The sequence below is a fragment of the Protopterus annectens genome, chromosome 13.part0 (genome assembly GCF_019279795.1).
Source record: "Protopterus annectens isolate FY-2018-M chromosome 13.part0, PAN1.0, whole genome shotgun sequence".
Classification (NCBI taxonomy): domain Eukaryota; kingdom Metazoa; phylum Chordata; order Ceratodontiformes; family Protopteridae; genus Protopterus; species Protopterus annectens.
In genome coordinates, this window is record NC_056747.1 from 391,073,939 (window position 1) to 391,092,627 (window position 18,689).

At 42.8% G+C, this 18,689-nt stretch overlaps 1 protein-coding gene across 1 annotated transcript in view; it reads left to right on the forward strand.

The window, feature by feature from the left end:
• The window catches only part of ARID3A (AT-rich interaction domain 3A), a 1,395,207-nt gene that overhangs the window by 314,756 nt on the left and 1,061,762 nt on the right, over positions 1–18,689 (forward strand). The window contains exon 4 of the mRNA XM_044054833.1: positions 3,129–3,399. Coding sequence (XP_043910768.1) covers positions 3,129–3,399 — 271 coding nt within the window. The remainder of the gene's footprint in view (positions 1–3,128; positions 3,400–18,689) is intronic.

Here is an 18,689-nt window from a genome sequence, read left to right on the forward strand (position 1 = left end):
CTACTTGTATGGTATTATGATTATGTGATATAACATGGTGCAGCAAACTCCATCTGAGGGATTTGGAGGAGAGGAGCATTATGGGTAGGGGAGGAGCTCAGATGTCAGAGCTTGGAGCTTTGGTATGCGGCAGAGTCTGATCTGATGCTTCGATCCGAAACCCACAGGTTGAAGAGCAAATGAGAGGCAATAATACAGATGGAATGTTATCGTGAGTACATAATTTCTTTTTTATAATAAGGTTGAGTAGGGGAGAACCAGATGGATCAGAAATCAAGAATTTATGCATATTTTCAGCACTTGGGGGAGTACCAAAAAGACCCTCATACAGGTTTGAGTGTTTATGTAGTTTATTCTTTAGCCAATTCCATATGGCTTTGAAATCTACCTGAAGCTATTTTTGGTTGGATTGGTACTAGATCTTGTCTGGACATTCTTATGTCCCATGAGAAGTACACTAGCTCTTGTGGCCTGTGGCCATGTTACACCCCGTCTATCACATGGTTTCTTATGGTTGCTTTCCCTCAGATTTCATCAAGAATCCTGATATCCCTCTTTTAATATGGCTTCTAGAATTATATGAAGTGCTTAAGTATGGTCTGACCATTGACCTTGGAAATATTACCTCTTTGCTGTTGGCATTTGTTCCTCAGAGCATGATGGGCAGCATTCTGTTTTATGCTGCCTTTGCCCTTTCACTTTGTTCCCAGTAGTCCAGTCCTGGTTTAATCAGTTCCCCTTCACTCTTTTCCTGTTCTCTTGCCATTCATTCCTTTCCATCTGATCCGGTAATTTACACTGTTTTTGCAGCCTAAATTATTGCTGCACCTGTTTTGTGTCATTGGCACAGCAGCTGATCTGTTCTATGCTCCCTCTGGCATCTCTAAGGTAGATATACTTATGAGTAATGGACCCAGGACTGACTTCTGCAGTTATACTTCCTAAGATGTTCTCTGTCACCACAGCCCTTTGTGCCTTGCTGTTACCCATGCAGTTGTCTTGTTTCTTCAGTCTTAGTCCCACTGTCAACATTCTGAGAGGGACTGAATCTGAGGCCTTGCTGAAGTCCAGTTAGACTCTGTTGGTGCTCTCCCCCTTCAGGTTCGTCTGTAACTAGTCCTTAAGCTATATGTTGGCCATGAACCTCACACTAGTTGCTGTCCTGAGTGTTGTCCTGTCGAAGTGCTGTTAATCTTTCCCTCAGGATTATTTCTGTAAATTTCCCTGCCGCTACTGTTAAGCAAACAGGCTTGTAGGTGGACTTTTTTCTGCCTCTTAATTTGTACATGGGTGCCACACTTGCTGTCTTCCAGTCCTCTGGCAGTTTTACAATAAGCAGTGATTTTGTTACGATTTCTGTCAGCAGGTCTGCTGGGAGACCGACCAGATGTTGGAGGACTCTGAAAGGCAGTTTATGTTCCCTTCGTTTTATCCTTTCTGAGGGCAACCACTTCCCTCTCAGTTTCTTTCCCCTCTGACCTGTATTTTCTGCATTCTACCATACGTCCCTGTTTTCCTGTTGCTCTCACTTGCTTTCTTTTGTAAAGACTGGATTAAAGTTCATAATTAGTACTAGGCTGACTGGCCTTGTGGATCATTTTAAGCCTAGCCAGTTATCCCATGTAGAGCATCAAACCCTGTACCTTATGTTTGTAAGGTAAACACCTTAACCATTATGCCAACCTCCAACCTTACTGGTGTACATTCAGCACCTCTGCTGTGTGTGTCTGTGTGTCCCATTTTTGCTTAGCCTGGCATTTTCTGTCCCCTTTCTTTTATCATTCAACCTCTAACCATCAAGAATCTTAGCACCAAACTTTAAAGAACCTAGCAGGGTGTCAAAAAGAGGAGCCCTTCTTGTTCAGAATACAAGGCCTTCAGTATTAGACCTCTTGTACTTAATGATGAGGTCATTATAAAAGCTTAATTCAATTATTTATTAATAAATGTGCTGCGGTAGCGTTGTCGCCTCACAGTAAGACGTTGTGCCGTTCGATTCTCAGCTAAAGCGTCTTCTGTGTGGAGACATGCGTGAATGGGCATACCTTCGTTGAAGGTTGTGCATCAGAGCTGGCAAATCTGTACGTAAAAATCTACTGCCAATCATTAGCGGACCGGAGTTCCGTTGTGGCGACCCCTAACCGGGAAAAGTCGAAAGACACAACAACTCTTAAGCAAGTCTAACATTTTTAAGAAAGTACATTTTGTTGGAGCGTTTCTAAATCTGAGGGTAAAAATCATAGTGCTAGTGTCTAAGTAATAGTTGATAGGCACGCCATCCTTTCCTTTATGTACCTAAAACGGACGTTGCTTCCCTTCTTTTAATTCCTTTTCAGCTTTAACCTTCTCTGACCTTATTTGTATTGCCTTTTCACAAACCTGTTAGTACTGTGTCTCCTCCACCTCCTACTTTCTCCTGTCTACCACTCTCATCTTTTGCTCTAATTAGTACCCTCATATCCCTGTGCAGCTGCATTGGTCTTATCTCTTCCTTAGTCATTTGTCTTTTGCCCTCAGTACCTTATCCCTGATCCATTCCCATAGTTTTACTCCTGGTCTCCTAAATAATCCTTGATCACTTATTCTTACAGCATAATACACATCTAAAGTCTGTGTACCATTGCCTTAATTTTCTCTGATCCCCTCCTCCCATTCTAAACTACACAATAGAGTGATCACCATTGGGTAACAGTACTTAATTTAGACATTTAAGACACCCTATGCATTACATAAGGAAAAATCAAGAATGAAAGTGCTTAAGCAGTAGTTTAAGAACATTTTCTAAGATTGCAAAAGGTGTTTATAAAACTGTATAGCATTTCTGTAAAATAGAGAAAAAAAGAAAGAAAAAATGCAGAATTTTTCACTTCACTGTTCAGAATCTGTGAGAGGCTGATTTGTGCTTTCTATGCTGTACTAGTACAAAGAAGTCAAAGTCCTTTAGTCTTACTTTTCTTTTTCGCCCACAGAGTCGTGCCTCTCTACTCTTCTGGAAAGTGTAGTTTATAATGTATTTAATGAGCGACTTTGCTGTAGCAACTCATCTGAGCTGAACACAAGGTTTAGTGTGTGAAATAGTTTCTTGACGATGTGGAGGTGCAGAGATTCATTTTCCTTTTCCTGTACAGCAGGAAACGCAAATGGGATGAAGAGGATTATGATGATGATGAGATGGGGGAAGAAGGGTTTGATGAAGATTTGGAGGAGGAAGAAGCAGTCAAGCCAAGTCCAAGAGCAGTACATCACAAGTCACTGCTCCAGCAGCAGCAGAAAGGAGATGTACAGCAATTATCTTCTGGGCAAGATCTGGCTGCCCGGCAAGCACACCTAGGCCATTCACAGCTACAGCAACAGATGCAGGACCATGGGGACTGGACATATGAGGAGCAGTTTAAACAGGTAATTTAGAAGCATGGTTATTGCTTTTTATTGCATTCATTTAAGCATTGTATTATGTCTGGCACGGACTTAAGGTATTCAGAAGTATCCAAAGAAGCATTTTTGTACTCGTTTTTGTCTTTTCTAATTTTTGTCTTCCTTTTTCACAGCTTGTGTTTAAAGAATATTTTGTCTGCCTGTCTGTAATCTTACAGCACTTTGAACTGTCATAAGTCTTTAGTGTGTTGTTCGGAAGCTTGAATGGAATTGATTGTAAAGTTGTTGCTGAATTTTTTTTGTTTATATTGTTTTACACTAAAGTCACTGTTACATCAAGAAACTGTTGATTTGCCTTATTGGGTTGGGGGAGGTGTTTGAGTGTTTGTGTTAGCTTACAACAATGTTTTGAATGTTGTCCTTTAAGTGTAATGAGAAAGGCAGTGAACACGCATTGAGTAAGGGTGCAGGAGACTGTTTTGCTTGCATACACATGGGGCCTGCAGATTTCCTCGTGGCAGAGTTTGCAAGCTCATAGAGATGAACTTTAATCTCCTTGCATGTGTACAGCTTGGCTTTGTCATTTGTCTATTTTAAAATTTGGTTGTGGTGACTGGAGTAAATGCAGAACCAGAACAATGGTGTAAAATATTTGTTTTGATTTAATTTCAGTAGTCTAAGAATTAATTTCAGGATTAGCTTTTTGTTAGTAATAATCTTGGAAGATCTTTTTAAGCAGTTACAGTGTATGATTAAACAAGAGATTTATTTTATTCAGGTTATGCGCCAAACACTGCTTGGATGCTTGTTTTAATGTGAAACTTATGGGGGCAGAAATCTAAAGCAGTATTCATGTAGTAGATTTATAGTTAATGAAAAGTTGCATAAGATTGGGGCATAAACTAATAGCTACAACATAGCACAGATGACAAAAGCAGAAAGTTTGGTGCCTTCAAAAGGGTCAAAAACATTTAACAAATATATGTTAAAAGTGATGGAGCCTTTAACAAATATATGTTAAAAGTGATAGAGCTTTTAACAGATGCCTTCGGCTAGGTTGAATGTGCATTGGAGATGGTATGTGGTGTGTCCCCTGAGATTGGAAGAAATGTAGGGGGGGACCCTGTCAGTGGTATAGATGTTGGGGAAGTGTAATGTAAATGTTTCTCTGTTGAAGAAAGGGTAATGTGAAGCAGCGTGGTAAGACTAGGTAATAAGAAAGATAGTGGCAGAGGGTTCTCCACACACTGTGCAAGTAAAGGCTAGAGAAGAGTGCTGGTAAAGGCTAGTTTACAGCAGCCCCCACTGTTATAACTTGTGAAATCCAGAGCAACTGGGGAAAGAGGTCTGTTTCCAGTGATGCAGTAGTCAAGGAAAGTGAATGAGCAAATTCTGAGAATTTTTATTTGCCATGTTGCACAGATTAAAAAAAATGGAATCTTTGAGTTTCACTCTCACAGGCTGATGAGGTTTGTGACAGCAAAAATTCTCCAGGCCTTTTGCTGTAACTGGCATTGTAACCTTATGCCAGTAAAATCTCACAGGGCTGTATATGTAAGGAATAGTGGTAGGCAGTGTATGGCCATTGTCACTGGTTTTCTGGTACTTGTTACGGTCCCAGATCCTGAGCTATCAGTTTATAAACTGGAATTTTGTAAGAGTTCTCTCTTTAATGCACATTGCCATTTATTTGTAATCATCCTGTAATTCCAAACTACATGGATGATTTGTACATTAGTGTTTGCTGAAGTATCGCTGTCCCAGAGTACCTTCTGAGGTGGTTTACTGAGGCCATTTCATTTGTCTCCTTGCTCCCTTTATATGTCTTGGTCCAAATAGTGGGACCTCTTCTGAAACCTGCCCATTGTGAGGTCAGTTGTGTATATAGTTTTCCTTTTGTTATTGAAGATGCCTTTGGTGGGTGAGTAGAAATAATTAGGGGAGTCGTATACCACATATGCCACTACATACACTTCTTTTTGAATAAATTATTTTGTGCACTGAGATGTAGTAAAATCCTTGCATATTTACCATTCTCTTGCAGACTTTGTTCAACAGCATTTTTTTTCTTTGAATGCTAGTCTAGCAAAGGATGTTTCATTTACGCTTGTCACATTAGGATTGTTCTGTATTGAAAGGTATGTTATCTATAAGTTAACACTATATGGTGTGGAGGGGTGATGTACTTGGAGGAGGAGTCTGCTTTCAAAAATATCCTGGCTACGCACCCCTTATTTATTTCATGGTGTGTCTGCTTCATACCACCGTCTGTTTATAGCCATTTGTAGATGGCCAGTAATATATTGGATTGTATTAGTCTACTTTCTTGAAAATGGAAAGGTTGTCTATTTTTTTCCCTATGATGCTCTGCCTGATTTGTGGCTCTTGAGTGGCATCATGAAGTGCATTCATGCTGCTATAGCAATGATAACCTGCAGGAATATTAATAGTATATACTTGTTCTTCAGTTGCTTATTTACAGACTCTTTGTGGCACATCTTGATGTTGCAAGTTTAAATATTTATGTTAGCACATTTTATGAGCTTGTTCTTGCAAGGTTATTTTTCTTAATTTAATGAGCAAGTACTGCAGCTATCTGTTTTAACTGGAAGCAAAGGTTTTTGCAGTTATGCAATAAAAAGATACGTGCTTGAGAGTGCATTGGTTTTAATGCAGAATTTCATTTTATTTGTTTGTCTACCTGTCTGTTAATGGACATTACATTGCATGCCACTGTATCTTTACAACTGGTAGAAATAGCAACATGTATTGTCTTTCTGTTGAGAGTTGACCAGACTTCATTAATTGTCTGAGGAAGTGATGGTCTCTGCATGTGGTCAGCTGGCCAAGGGCCTGGAGACATACCTCTCAACCCTAGAACAAGAATACTGGATAAAACCAGAAATAGTTGGTATATAATGATCCATCGCCAGGGACAGATTTGAAATAATGTTCTTAAAAACTTAGTTTATGGAATAAAGAGGTTTTGTGTTATGCATTTTCTGAGGGGTATGAAGTCTAAAGCTTGAATCTGTCATTTAGTGACTTCAGTCCTCAGTGATTTGCCAGAAAACCACACATTTTATGAGGAGCTGACAAAAAATATGAGGCAAATGTGTGGGCATTCTGTGAAATTTTTGACGGTTGAGAGGTATGCCTGGAGGTAGTTGTCAGAGTACTGAGTAATTGCACCTTAGATGCACTGAGTATTTTTGAATGCATCTGTGTGTGAGTTTAGATGAACAGTTTACTTTTCACTTTATTTTTGTGTGTACTGAAGCTTTTATTAATTGGGTTTTGCAAGTACTTGCACACGGTTTGTGAGCCAGAGAGTAGAGCATTTTATGACTATTTATGAGACCGAGTTTAGTGTTTAGTTCATATTTTGAAGGCTTTGCCAATCCTGAGTGGACAGGTGGTCTGCTGTGGCGACCCCTAACCGGGACAGGCCGAAAGAAGGGTCTTCATTGTATGTTCATATTGTTGCTCGGCCATCCATTTTAGTGTAACATCTATTCATCCAGGTCGATACTTCATCTACTGTGCCTGTCTCCTGTGATGGCCATTTGTCAGTTCTCCACTGTACCCAGAACATTTGGATTCTGTGGTTAAACATGCTTGCTTCTTGACCATCCACATGGACACTTTAATGGTTTCACTTCACTTACCTTATGCTCACAGAAATCACCTACTGTGGTCTTCTGTGATTTTGTCTTCATGAGGGGTCTGCTGAGACTGACTCGGTCCTTGTTTCAATGCACCATTTATCACTTAGCCCTGAGGGAGGTGAGCTACAGTTGCACTTTTTCCAGACCTCACTCCATCGTGACACTTGGCTGCCTTAGTTGGTCTTCTTTACTCTGTCCATTACCCTATGTCACTAGCAAAGCTTTCTTACCTAATGTCACGATCCTGGGAACTGCACTTTTCCCCTGTTCCTTCCCAGCACTGATCAACGGGATTGTTCAGCTGAGAGAAGAAAAGTAGACCTGTCTTAAACCTGGAGACTGAGTAGTACTGCATAGTTTGTCATCATTGAAAGGTGCTTGCAGCGTTTGCCTGCTGGTTGGTAATGGACATTGTGCACACTGCCTCCTGATGTTTTTAGTGAGCTTCTTTTCCACCTTTATAGTCCTAACTGGGATCCAGAATTCTTAACGGAACTCCTTGTAGAACTGATAATACTTTGTCACATCACAAGTCTTCATTGTTCTGTATTTTCTACTGTTTCATTGGTTGCAAAGGTCCTCCTTTATACATGGATCCACTTTACAATAAACACTGATTCTCTGTAACTGTAGCGGGGTATAGTAAGCAAACTAGATTCTTGCCACAGGAATTTATTTTGTTTTTGCCTCACTTCATTCATTCAGGTATGGACATAAATGAGAAATTCAGAATGTGCATCTGTTGAACATCACAAATAATGTGAAATTAAGGTTGTACTATATCGGTATGCCGAGTCGAGGTGTAACATTGCTAGTAGATATAGCATACTTTTGACATGTCTCTTAGAAGTGGTAGCTGAAACGGTGCATTTCTGAAGCTAAACTTATGTGGAGATGTGGGTTCTGTTTCCTGAGAACTAAATGCATCTAAGGTACGCCAGGTGAACCAGTGGCCTCCATTAATGGAGTCTTGTGACCATGCTGAGTCATTAAATGCTGGCCATGGAAAAGGTAGAACCCACAAAAAAAGATCCAAAGGAAGGCTTTGGCTTGTTCTTGTTCTGAGACTGCTACATTTGCCAAGTTCATTTTGAGGGTTGAGATTGTTCTTAGGGCACTAGGGTACAGGCTGTAGAGCTGATGGACTGGCTAGTAAAGCGAATGAAGATGCTGGGTCAGCTTGTCACGGCTGCGTAAGTGTTGCTTTGGTTAATTAGTGGCTTCCTTTTTCTGAGGAAGTAATGTATATGAAAAGTGACACTGGAGTGTAATAACTTCTATCCTGAGATCTCTGGGGGAAGCAGACGATTCCACAGTGACTATACATTAGTCTTTCAGTACTCCTCCTCTTTCCCTTAAAAAACTTTCAGTACTCCTCCTCTTTCCCTTAAAAAAAAAAAAAAAAAAAAAAAGAGAGAGAAAAGTAATTTCAGAGTAAGCTGTATGTATAAAGTAGTATATATCCACAAGAAAACCTTGAATGTGAAGTTGGAAGGTGTTCAGTGTCACTGATCCACCAAACAGCAGGGTCCAGCAGCTACTTTTAATGGAATACTTAACAAGGGAAATGTTTTGTAAGTTAAGAAGTTGTAAGGAGTATTGATAAAGTAACATGGCAGGTAATGTATTCACATCCATTTTTCTTGCTGAAAACCGAGAGAGAACAGGGAGAAGGAAAAATAAAATAGACAAGGTAAAGTGAGGTTAAGAATGAAAATCTGTGAGATGAGTGGTTGTAGTGGTTGATTAAAGTGCTGGAACTGTGTAGAAGGGGGACAGGTTAGAGTGGCTGGAAAAGTGGTATCCCAGAAGTCGTGCAAGCAGAAGGAAAAAGGCACTTGAGTAGGTGGCGTGGAATTTTTATTAAGGAGATTGAGACTGCACAATAATAAAAGAACATTCCAGTGAGAGAATTTAAGTTTTCGGTCCCAAAGTAGATTGTCCAGGTACACAGAAGCAGGGCATATAGGTATGTAATGACAAGTAATATTTAAAGAAGGAAATATGTGAAGTGGGCTTACAGCACTTACATCCTCTCTCAAAGGCAGAAGTCCCATTCAGGTAAGTAAAAATGACTTGAGTGTGCTTTCAACATGGCATCACAGCTAGCACCATATGGAATATAGATGAACAGCAATATTTGTTCATTCATTGATTAGTTCAGAATTTTTGTATTCCAGACATGATCCTTGTGCAAGCCCAGTTTCCTTGCATACCTTGTCATTCTCATTTATTAATTTCTTAAATTTTCCAGGGTTGGTCTATTCCTTGTCTCTGTGAGGCAGGGCAATGGGCATTACTTAGAACCTGCAACTCTTGCTTACCTAGCTTCTGTTTTATTTTTGCCTTTAATATCGCTTTACTTTTGTACCATACCCTCTTTGAGCATATTTATATCCTACAAATAAAAAAGCCATGTATTCTTTAAGTAACTTTACATATGGTTTCATAGAAAGTAAACTCAGTCTTCAAAAATATTGTTAACAACCCAGTCCTTTACACACTTGTACAATATATATCAGCAGAGTAGTAAAATCACCAGAAATAAAGGATGCTTTTCGGTAGGTACGCAACAAGATATAGAGAAAGTAAAGTTCTATAACAAGTCTAGAAATATCCTAAAATACTGGCTGCTAATCTGCTTTTACTGTCACCACCTCCAGAGTTTCTAGGCTAAAGCTTCTCAGGTTTTTTTCTAGTTTCCATTGTATCATTTGACAAGTGATCAGACATTGATTACAAAATCAGCAAACCATGTGTTCCACCCCAGGCTGTCTCACTTTTGCCCTGATTGAAGCAATAAGCTTATGTTACAATTGACTTAAATACGTTTTGCTTAGATAATAGACAGAGTTCCACTTTGCAAAACAGCAATTTCATTGTGCCATTTTAATAAATCTCTTTCCCGAGAGAACAAAAATATGATTAATTACATCAGCTTTTCACATGCTTATCAGAAGCTGATGTTAAGTGAGCTGTTTTTGGCAGCTCAGTCTGGTTCCAGTTGAGGTAGTTGCAGAAGCCAGTAAGCCTTTAACACACACAGTACCAGTCAAAACCTATGGCTCCCAATGCATAAATTAGTCCGTAATCTTTCTCGATGTAGCCTAAGTAGGTGACTTTCAGAAAAGATCTTCTGAAGTTGCAGTAGTGTTTGCAGCAGTGGAAGCTGGAGCACCTCCAGAGAATGTGTAAGCATTAATCTGATGTTGTTAATCTTCTTGCCATTTATCACTGATGGATTCAGTTCCGAGCCCCTCGGAACCGTGTCGGCCTAATACCAAGCTCGCGTACACCAAAAACTCTCGAGCTAAGCTGCTACCCACAATGCCCTTTTCCCTGTTAACTCAGATCTCGTTTGCCACGTAGTCATATAGCAGTGTTTCACCAAGCTCTCAAGCGAAGTGGTATTTTTCTTGATATTTGGATATATTTTTCTTATTTAGTCACTCTCTAACTCTATTTCCCCCCAACTTCACTCGTTTAGTTATTTGTAACTTTCCTAACTAGCTCTACCCATTGGGTAATTCTTTTACCATCATTGGTACACCCTCTTCTTACCCTCATGGTAGGAATCTTCTGTCCTTTCCTATCTTTCTTTCTAGGTGTTTGTTCTAGTTAACTTATGATCTGTGTTTGGAAAATGTCTGAAAAAAAAGGGGACTTTGTGGTTTAAGCATTGCACCTCTTGCAGTGGTAAACTCCCAAACAGTGATTTTCACGATGAGTGCGTTTATTGTCTGTGGTTTTCTCATCTCTCTGTTAAATCCCTTGTCAAATTTGCCTAAATTTCAGTCAGTGGACGCTGAATGAAAGAAAAAATAAATTGATTTTGAAAGGCCTTCTTGCTTCTCCTTTCTCAGAGGCCCTTTCTGTGTTGGAGGTCTCAACCCCTCCTATGAAGGACAGGAAACTTCCCCACTCTGATTTCTCTTCACCAGCTGGTGATAAGAGTAAGACATCTAAGCTTAAGGCCCACAAACCTTCCTCAATGTAGAGTCGTTACTTCTGCTCCGACTACTGCTGCTCCAGTTGCTACTATGTCTCAAGCCGTGGATATTACTGGATCCTCGACGTCGGCGCCAACGTCGGCACAGACTCCTCCAGTTGCGGCACCGACCTTACTTTCCACTACAGTTACGGCACCGACTTTGCCTTCGATTACAGCTATGGCACCGACTTTGCCTTTGACTAAATCAAAAACTGATTCGACCTCTGTCATGGAACCAATGACATTGACTCCAAGTGCTTCTTCGGCACCGAGCCCTCTTACTACTCCACTGATTCCTTTGCTACCTGTCTCCAAATTAGAGACTATGGTGCCAATAGCTCAGACACCATGGATCCGATACTCCCCCTCCTTTGATTCGTTCCTGGGTCAAATGTATAGCCCCTTTTGGATCGACCCGACTCCCCTTCAGGAGTGTCCATTACGTCCACCAGGATTCTATCCGAACTTGATGTGGTGTGCCTGTTGGATCAGCTGTTGACAACCAGAGGGATACCAAATGTTCGAAAGACTCATCCTTTTCTGGGACTTGGGTCTATCTCTCCCAGGACTCCGACATATGCTCCTCCTTCGGACCCATTGGTCCATCATCTTTTGTGGAACCCCGTTCCTTGGCACTGACCGTGACTGTCACTGAGGCTTCGAGGCCAATCCTTTGGTTTTCGGTTCCGACGGAACCATCCATTCCTCAGACTCATGGTTGGGGGGGCTGAGTCCTCGGTCCAGGGCACGATTCTGAGTGTTTTATTGGTTCCGGCCTTGGATCTGGAGATAACGCCTGCCTCGACCCTGCTTGAGGCTCCATCCCTGGGAGTGGGTGGGTCTGATGGAGCAGGGTTCCGAGGTTGTACTTCTCTGTTCCAGAACTCCCACTCCTCTTTGGGTGGGCCTGATTTTCGGGTGATGGAGAGGGTGCTTGCTTCCAAAAGCGCTCCTCCGACATTGGAACTTCATCCTGCTCCCTCTGAGCTACAGCTACCACGAGCCACCTCCCCGGGACACCGGGAGGAGAAGCCGCAGGAAACCCCAGTTCGAGGTACCCATCCTTCCGAGTCTTCCTTAGATATTCCCACTGAAGAACCTTCTTGGAAGAAGGCATGCAAGAGGAAGCACATAGACTCTCCTGAAGAGTCTTTGACTGAAGACACGGACTATGATGATGGGGAGGGGTTCCCACGGTCACCCCTGGATGATGTCTGCTTTGGAGACATCCTGGAAATATTAAAACAAAGGGGTGGCTGGAAGCCCTCCAACCCTTTCATCTAAGGAGTCCGTGTTTCTGCAGGCTTTTTCTCTCCAGGCCCTTCTACCTCTTGGGTGACCCCACCTGCCGATGAGTTAATCCAGCTCATCGTGCAGCATGCTTGGCAGAACCCTGACTCTATTGAGGCCATTCCCCGGAGACCTGATAAGATCCCCCCCCCCCCCCCCGAAGAGCATCCACACACTGGTCCAGAGGTTTGCCAGTTGATGCTGTGGTGGTGGTGGCGGCCACTAAAAACGATCTAGCAGAAGAAAGTCCTACTGTTCACTAACCCAACATGGAGTCTCTGGCTTTGGACAAGTTGGGGAGGCGAGATTTTGCTTCAGTGAACTTTGCTGTCAGGTCCCTGAACTACTTGGCACACTTCACAAGGCTCGAAAGAGATCTGATTACCGAACTTTCTGGATCCCTTGCGGGTCAAGTGTCTGACAGGGCATGGGACAAGGTTGCCTTTCAACTTGCCACCCTTGAATCTATTTTCAATTCATCCTTGAGGCTGCTGTCTCACGCAACCGAAGGGGCAGCCAGAGCTGCGGGTGCAGGCATAGTCTTGAGGCATCATGCCTGGATGCGCATTTGTGACCTCGTGAACTCCTTCAAGTCCTCCTTTTTGAATGCCCCTATTGAACCATTTTCCTTATTTGGTTCTAAAGTGAAGGACACGCTAGCTAGGTGCGAGCAAGACAGAAAGACTGTCTGCCATTGGCCTACGTTTTTCCAAGCCTCAACGTTCTTATTCCAGGAACCAGAGGAGTGGGAAAATCTGGCACAAAGAATCTCAGGGTCCTTTCCGTAACGCACTTTGCGAAGATTCCCCAGAGGCAGAGGAGGTTTCAGTGGTGGAAGATGCCCCTTTAGGGGCCGAGGGGGTTCCCGAAACCAAAACTCCAGGGATTCCTTCTTTGGGCAGTCTTATCAGTGCTCCTGAAGCGTTGCCCGATTGCTTTCCTCTGGAAGCAGTCGGGGTTCGATTTCTCTGCACCAAACTGCCTGGTGCTCTATTTCAAACGATCAATGGGTGCAGAGAATAATCTCCAGAGGCTACTACATCCCTCTGTCCTCCCATCCAAAACCTACAAAAAAACTTCCCGATGTTCCACCCAATCAAAGGGAAGAAGCGGCTTCAGAGATAAGAAAGCTGTCAAAAAAAGTCATCAAACCAGTCCCTGCATACCAGTGCGGATCCGGGTTTTACTTAAGATCCTTTTTAATGCCAGAAAAGACCGGGGATTGGAGACCCATTCTGGATCTCAGCCATTTAAACAAATCAGTTGTACAAACCAAGTTCCGCATGGTCACTGTTCCATCCATTCTTCCATTTTTAAGAGAGGCTGTTTGAATGTGTTCGATAGACCTCTGGGATGTGTATTACCACATAAAAATGGACAAATGCTCCAGGAGTCTCCTTGGCTTCCGGCTAGGAGCCAATCATTACCAGTTCCGGGCCCTACCATTCGGTCTCTCGACGGCCCCCAGAGTGTTCATGAAATGTCTAGCAGTGGTGACAGCTCATCTGAGACTTCAAGGATTCCAGGTGTTTCTGTATTTAGACGATTGGCTCCTCTCCATCCCCACCAAGTGTCTTCTGAATATGGCCCTCCGATACACACTTTCACTAGCGGAGTCCATAGGCATCACTGTACACTGGGAGAAATCCAACTTGGAACCTACCCAACAGCTGGAATTTATAGGGGCAGTTTTCGATACTCGAACCTGCCTGGTATCTCTACCGGCTCACAAGTTTCAGAGGTTAAGATTACAAGTACGTGTGATACTCTGTCAAAGAAAAGTGTCAGCAAGGGAAGTTCTCCAGGTTTTGGGGTCCATGGCGGCAGCCATTCCAATAGTTCCTCTGGCAAGGTTATACATGATACTGTTACAATGGCTCCTATTGTCCCAGTGGTTGGCAAATATTCACCCCCTAAACTTGCAGGTGCTCATAACCAACTCTTGCAAGCAAGATCTCCTCTGGTGGATGAGGCCAGATGCAGAACTTTGGTGTCGCCCCTTTCAGACCCCTCAACCCAACGCCACTGTGACCATGGATGCCTCCGTGATAGGGGGGGGGGCATTTTCAGGGAAAGACAGTCCAAGGTACATGGTCAAGCTTAGAGGCCAACCAGCATATCAATGTTCTGGAGTTAAGAGCAGTGCTGTTAGCGTTGCAGGCATTACATCCACTTTTTCCCCCTGAAATGATTGTAATTCAGTCAGACAATGTCAGTAGTCTGATACATCACCAAACAAGGAGGAGCCAAATCCTACCCCCTGTGTCAAGAGACCATGAGAATTTGGCACTGGGCGATAGCTTCCGACCGCTTTCTTATAGCAACGCACATACCGGGAAGTTCCATTGTGATTGCGGACAGGCTGAGCAGATGCATTTTCCTTCCACATAAGTGGTCTCTCAATCCCAAAGTGACTGCAGAAATTTTCAGCTGATGGGGCCAGCCTTGCTGCGACCTCTTCGCTTCCCATTCTAACAACAAATGCAGCAGCTACTTTGCCCTCTTTCCCTCAGAGTGGGAGGACCCGAGAGACGCTCTGACTCACGATTGGCCCATGGGTCTCCTCAGCACTTATCCTCCAATTCCCTTGAACCTCTATTCTTAAAGAAAGCAACTCAGTTGAGATGCAAGGTGATTCTCATTGCCCCATTCTGGCCTCGTCAAGTGCAGTTCCCCTTTCTCCGGCCTCATCTGTTACAGCCTCCATGGATCCTGGACACTCGTCCAGACTTAATTTCTCACCCCCAAGGGTTGACTCTCCTGAATCTGTCCACTCTCAGGCCGACTGCCCTTTCTTCACCTGTTCTCGATATCATTCTAGCCTCCCATAAGCCATTCACCAGAAAACTTTACAGAGGTAAATGGAAAAGTTTTTTTCTTTGGTCTAAAGAACGGATGCTAGATCCCCTTCTCAGCTCCGGTTTCTGTTATCCTTCAATACCTATCTGAGTTCTTTAAAAATGGAGCATCAGCCTCTACCATACGAGTCCATTTCGCAGCTATTTCCAATTTCCATAACGGATTAGAGGGCACTCTACTTATGTCCATTTGCCTATGCAAAACCTTTCTCAAGAGAGCGTTTCACAGCAGACCTCCAATTAGGCGTCCCTTAGAGTTGTGGAATGTCTCCCTAGTACTGCAGTCTCTCTCTCAACCCCCTTTTGAGCCTGCTGCAAAATGTGATCTCAAATTTCTCTCATGGAAATCTCTCTTTTTGGTAGCTGTCACTTCAGCTAGTCGGGGTCTCAGAATTGAAGGCCTTATGCATCAAGAGACCGTACTTAATATTTCATAAAGACAGAGTATCGCTACGTACTAATCCATCTTATCTCCCCAAAGTGGTTTCTGATTTTTTTGTGAACCAGTCCATCGAGCTCCCAGTGTCTTTCCCAAACTATTCCAATAAAGGAGAATACTGCCTACACTCATTGGATGTGCATAGGCAACTACGTTTTTACCTAGACAGGGCTAAATCTATCCGCAAGACAGACCTACTTTTCATTTCCTTCGCTGTTCCAAGAATGGGATATGCTGTATCAAAAGTCACTTTATCAAAGTGGCTCAGAGATTGTATTTCTTTTCATATTCATGTACAAACGAGCCTACACCTCACAATATCAAAGCGCATTCAACTAAAGCTATAGCAACCTCTGTAGCTTTTCACTCCAGAGCATCTATGGACGACATTTGTGCAGCAGCTATTTGGGCTAAACCACACACGTTCATCAGATGTTACAAGTTGCATATGGTCTCCAAGGGAAGAGCGACCTTCGGCTCAATGGTGCTCAGGAATGTTCTTCCATAAGGGTCACCCAGGTTTCTCAGGTTGCTTGGGATTCTGTCACATCAGTGATGAATGGAAAGAAGATTAACAACATCAGATAAAGAAGTTATGTCTTACCATAATGTTCCATCTGTGTTGTTGATCTTCTTCCATTCATCACATCCCACACTCTGTCCCCCACCAAAGTGGTCCTGGTGGATCTCATGGGTCCTTGTGGTGTGCCAGGGTTTTTGAGCAGAAATAGCCTCTGCTTTATTTCTATATGTCTTATCCAAACTCAATCTGAAGTAACAGGGAGAAGGGCATTGTGGGTAGCAGCTTAGCTTGAGAGTTGTTGGTGTACGTGAGCTTGGTATTAGGCCGACATGGTTCCGAGGGGCTCGGAACCAAACCCATCAGTGATGAATAAAAGAAGATCAACAACACAGATGGAAAGTTATGGAAAGACATAACTTTTTTTTTCTGCATTTGCTAAATTGGCATCAGAATATTGTATATTGCAGTTATGTTGTAGTTAGTGCCTTTGTGTCTTCAGTATCTGTACTTTTGACACTGTAGTGTTGTTGTTCAGGAGAATTTGGACGTGACATTTGTGCTTTTGGATTTGGATTCCCTCTTCCAATTATTCGGGAGACCCTACGACCCAGGTATGAATATGAAACTGCTGTACAAAAAAAAAGGGAGAAAAAGATCTCCAAGTATAGGAATAAAATATTTCTTTAATAAAAAAAAAAAAAATTAAAAACGGTAAGCATAAATACAGCAAAAACAAATCTAGACTCTGAATTTCAGCACTGGGATGTGATTTCTTTGGGTCCACTTTTGGGTCAGAGGTGAACATTAGGATTGCATCTGGAAAGTGATGGTATCTGTGAGAACAATGATAAAATAGTACAATAGGACTGAGAATACAGCTTCTTCCTAATGGATTCAGCATAGGAAAAGATGTTTAAGTGGCCCTTGTTAGACACCAGATTGGGAAGATTTACCTATGCTAGATTGTATTGCCAGACTACAAGATGTGCATCATCAGGTTTTTGAAGTCATTAAATGTAATTCAAATCTCTGCCCCTGCTTGAGATGCACTTCACAGTTGCACAGCAGTTGGGAGGAGGGGGGCGGGGGAGTACAAAGGCCCCATTGGAGCACACTGACAGCTTGCTCAATTGGTCTATGAAACTCAAATCTGATAAGTGTACTTGTGTCAAAGTAGCTTTTTTTCCAGAGTGCGTGATAACCTATTGGGATAGTAAACACTGTTTTCTGGGAGAGCGAGAAAGGGAGCTGCTCATCACATGCAGAAATTTTGGTGCAAAGTTGGCTAAAAGGCTGATTCTGATGCTGCTTTTCATTGCTGCTAAAGTCTGATTGTTTTGAGTTCACTTCCTGCAGCTTGAGGCCTACTGTGTGTATATGTGTTTATTTTCAGGGTCAGATGGATATAGTGGGTAAAATAAGGTGCTCAGCTGCACAGTATGCAGGTGGGAAGAGGGGGAAACTAAAGCCAAGTCTTCAATGCCTAATTTATGGTGCACACTTGTGGGAACAAACTGCTAGAACTTGCTCCTGTGTTCAGCATAAAACTTTGCAGAATCCCCCCTCACTCACCTTAGGTGTACTGAGACTGCCCTTGGCTACTGTAGCAGATGTGTTATCCTCTTGTCATTGTTTTTTTTTTTTTAGTTTACATTTCCGCATAACTATTGAAGTCACAATTTCATATCATCTTTGCTCACCAAACGAAGTGATGTTTTTCGTGTTTCACTGTTGCAGCCATTACATTTGTGTTATCCCTGCCAGGATAGCCCTCGGCCGGCCTGAATACCAGAGACTTAGTATTTCTGCATCTGTTGCTATCGCTTGAGGACTGACGTCAGGTAGTCAGTGGTATAAAGGAAGGCATCCAACGCCATTACCCCAGTCTTTCTTGCCGTGGAGCCCGAAGCAAAAGCAGTTCACACGAGTGCCAGTCGGCCGCTACCTGAGTTTTGTTTCCGAACTGAAGTTGAAGTCTTCGAAAGCTAAGTACCCAGTTGGGGATCCATTTTTCTTGCACTAACCAATGTCAGAAAAAGTTAGTAATTGTCTCACCTGTGGAAATCAAATACCACACCGGAACTTCCACTCTAATTGCATCACTTGTCTAGGCCCAAACCACGACGTCCCTCGTTGTCGCTTCTGTGCTTTAACGCCAGAACTATTTATCGTCGGGCCCTTTTTTGTAGCCAGATATTTCCTTTAACAGTCCTCGAATTCCGATATGGCTTCAGTAAGCCATTAAACAGCAGATCTTCCGAAAAAAAACGTAAAGATAAAGACAGTGACAGACCGCACAAGACCAAACCTTCTGACGATGCTTCCATTAAGCTGGTAGTCAGTCCTCCCGAACTCAGTGAGGCGCTTTCACAGCCCGTGATGCCTGCTTCAGTTAATTTTCAGGTCGCTACTGAGACCCTTTCGGAGTCCGGTATGCCACACAACTCTTCCTCGTCTAAGGATCCTGCGGTCGTCTCTGCCTTGGATGGATCTGTAGCTGCTGTGCAGGCACCGGCTTCCTAGGATTTCCTTCGCAACACCGAGT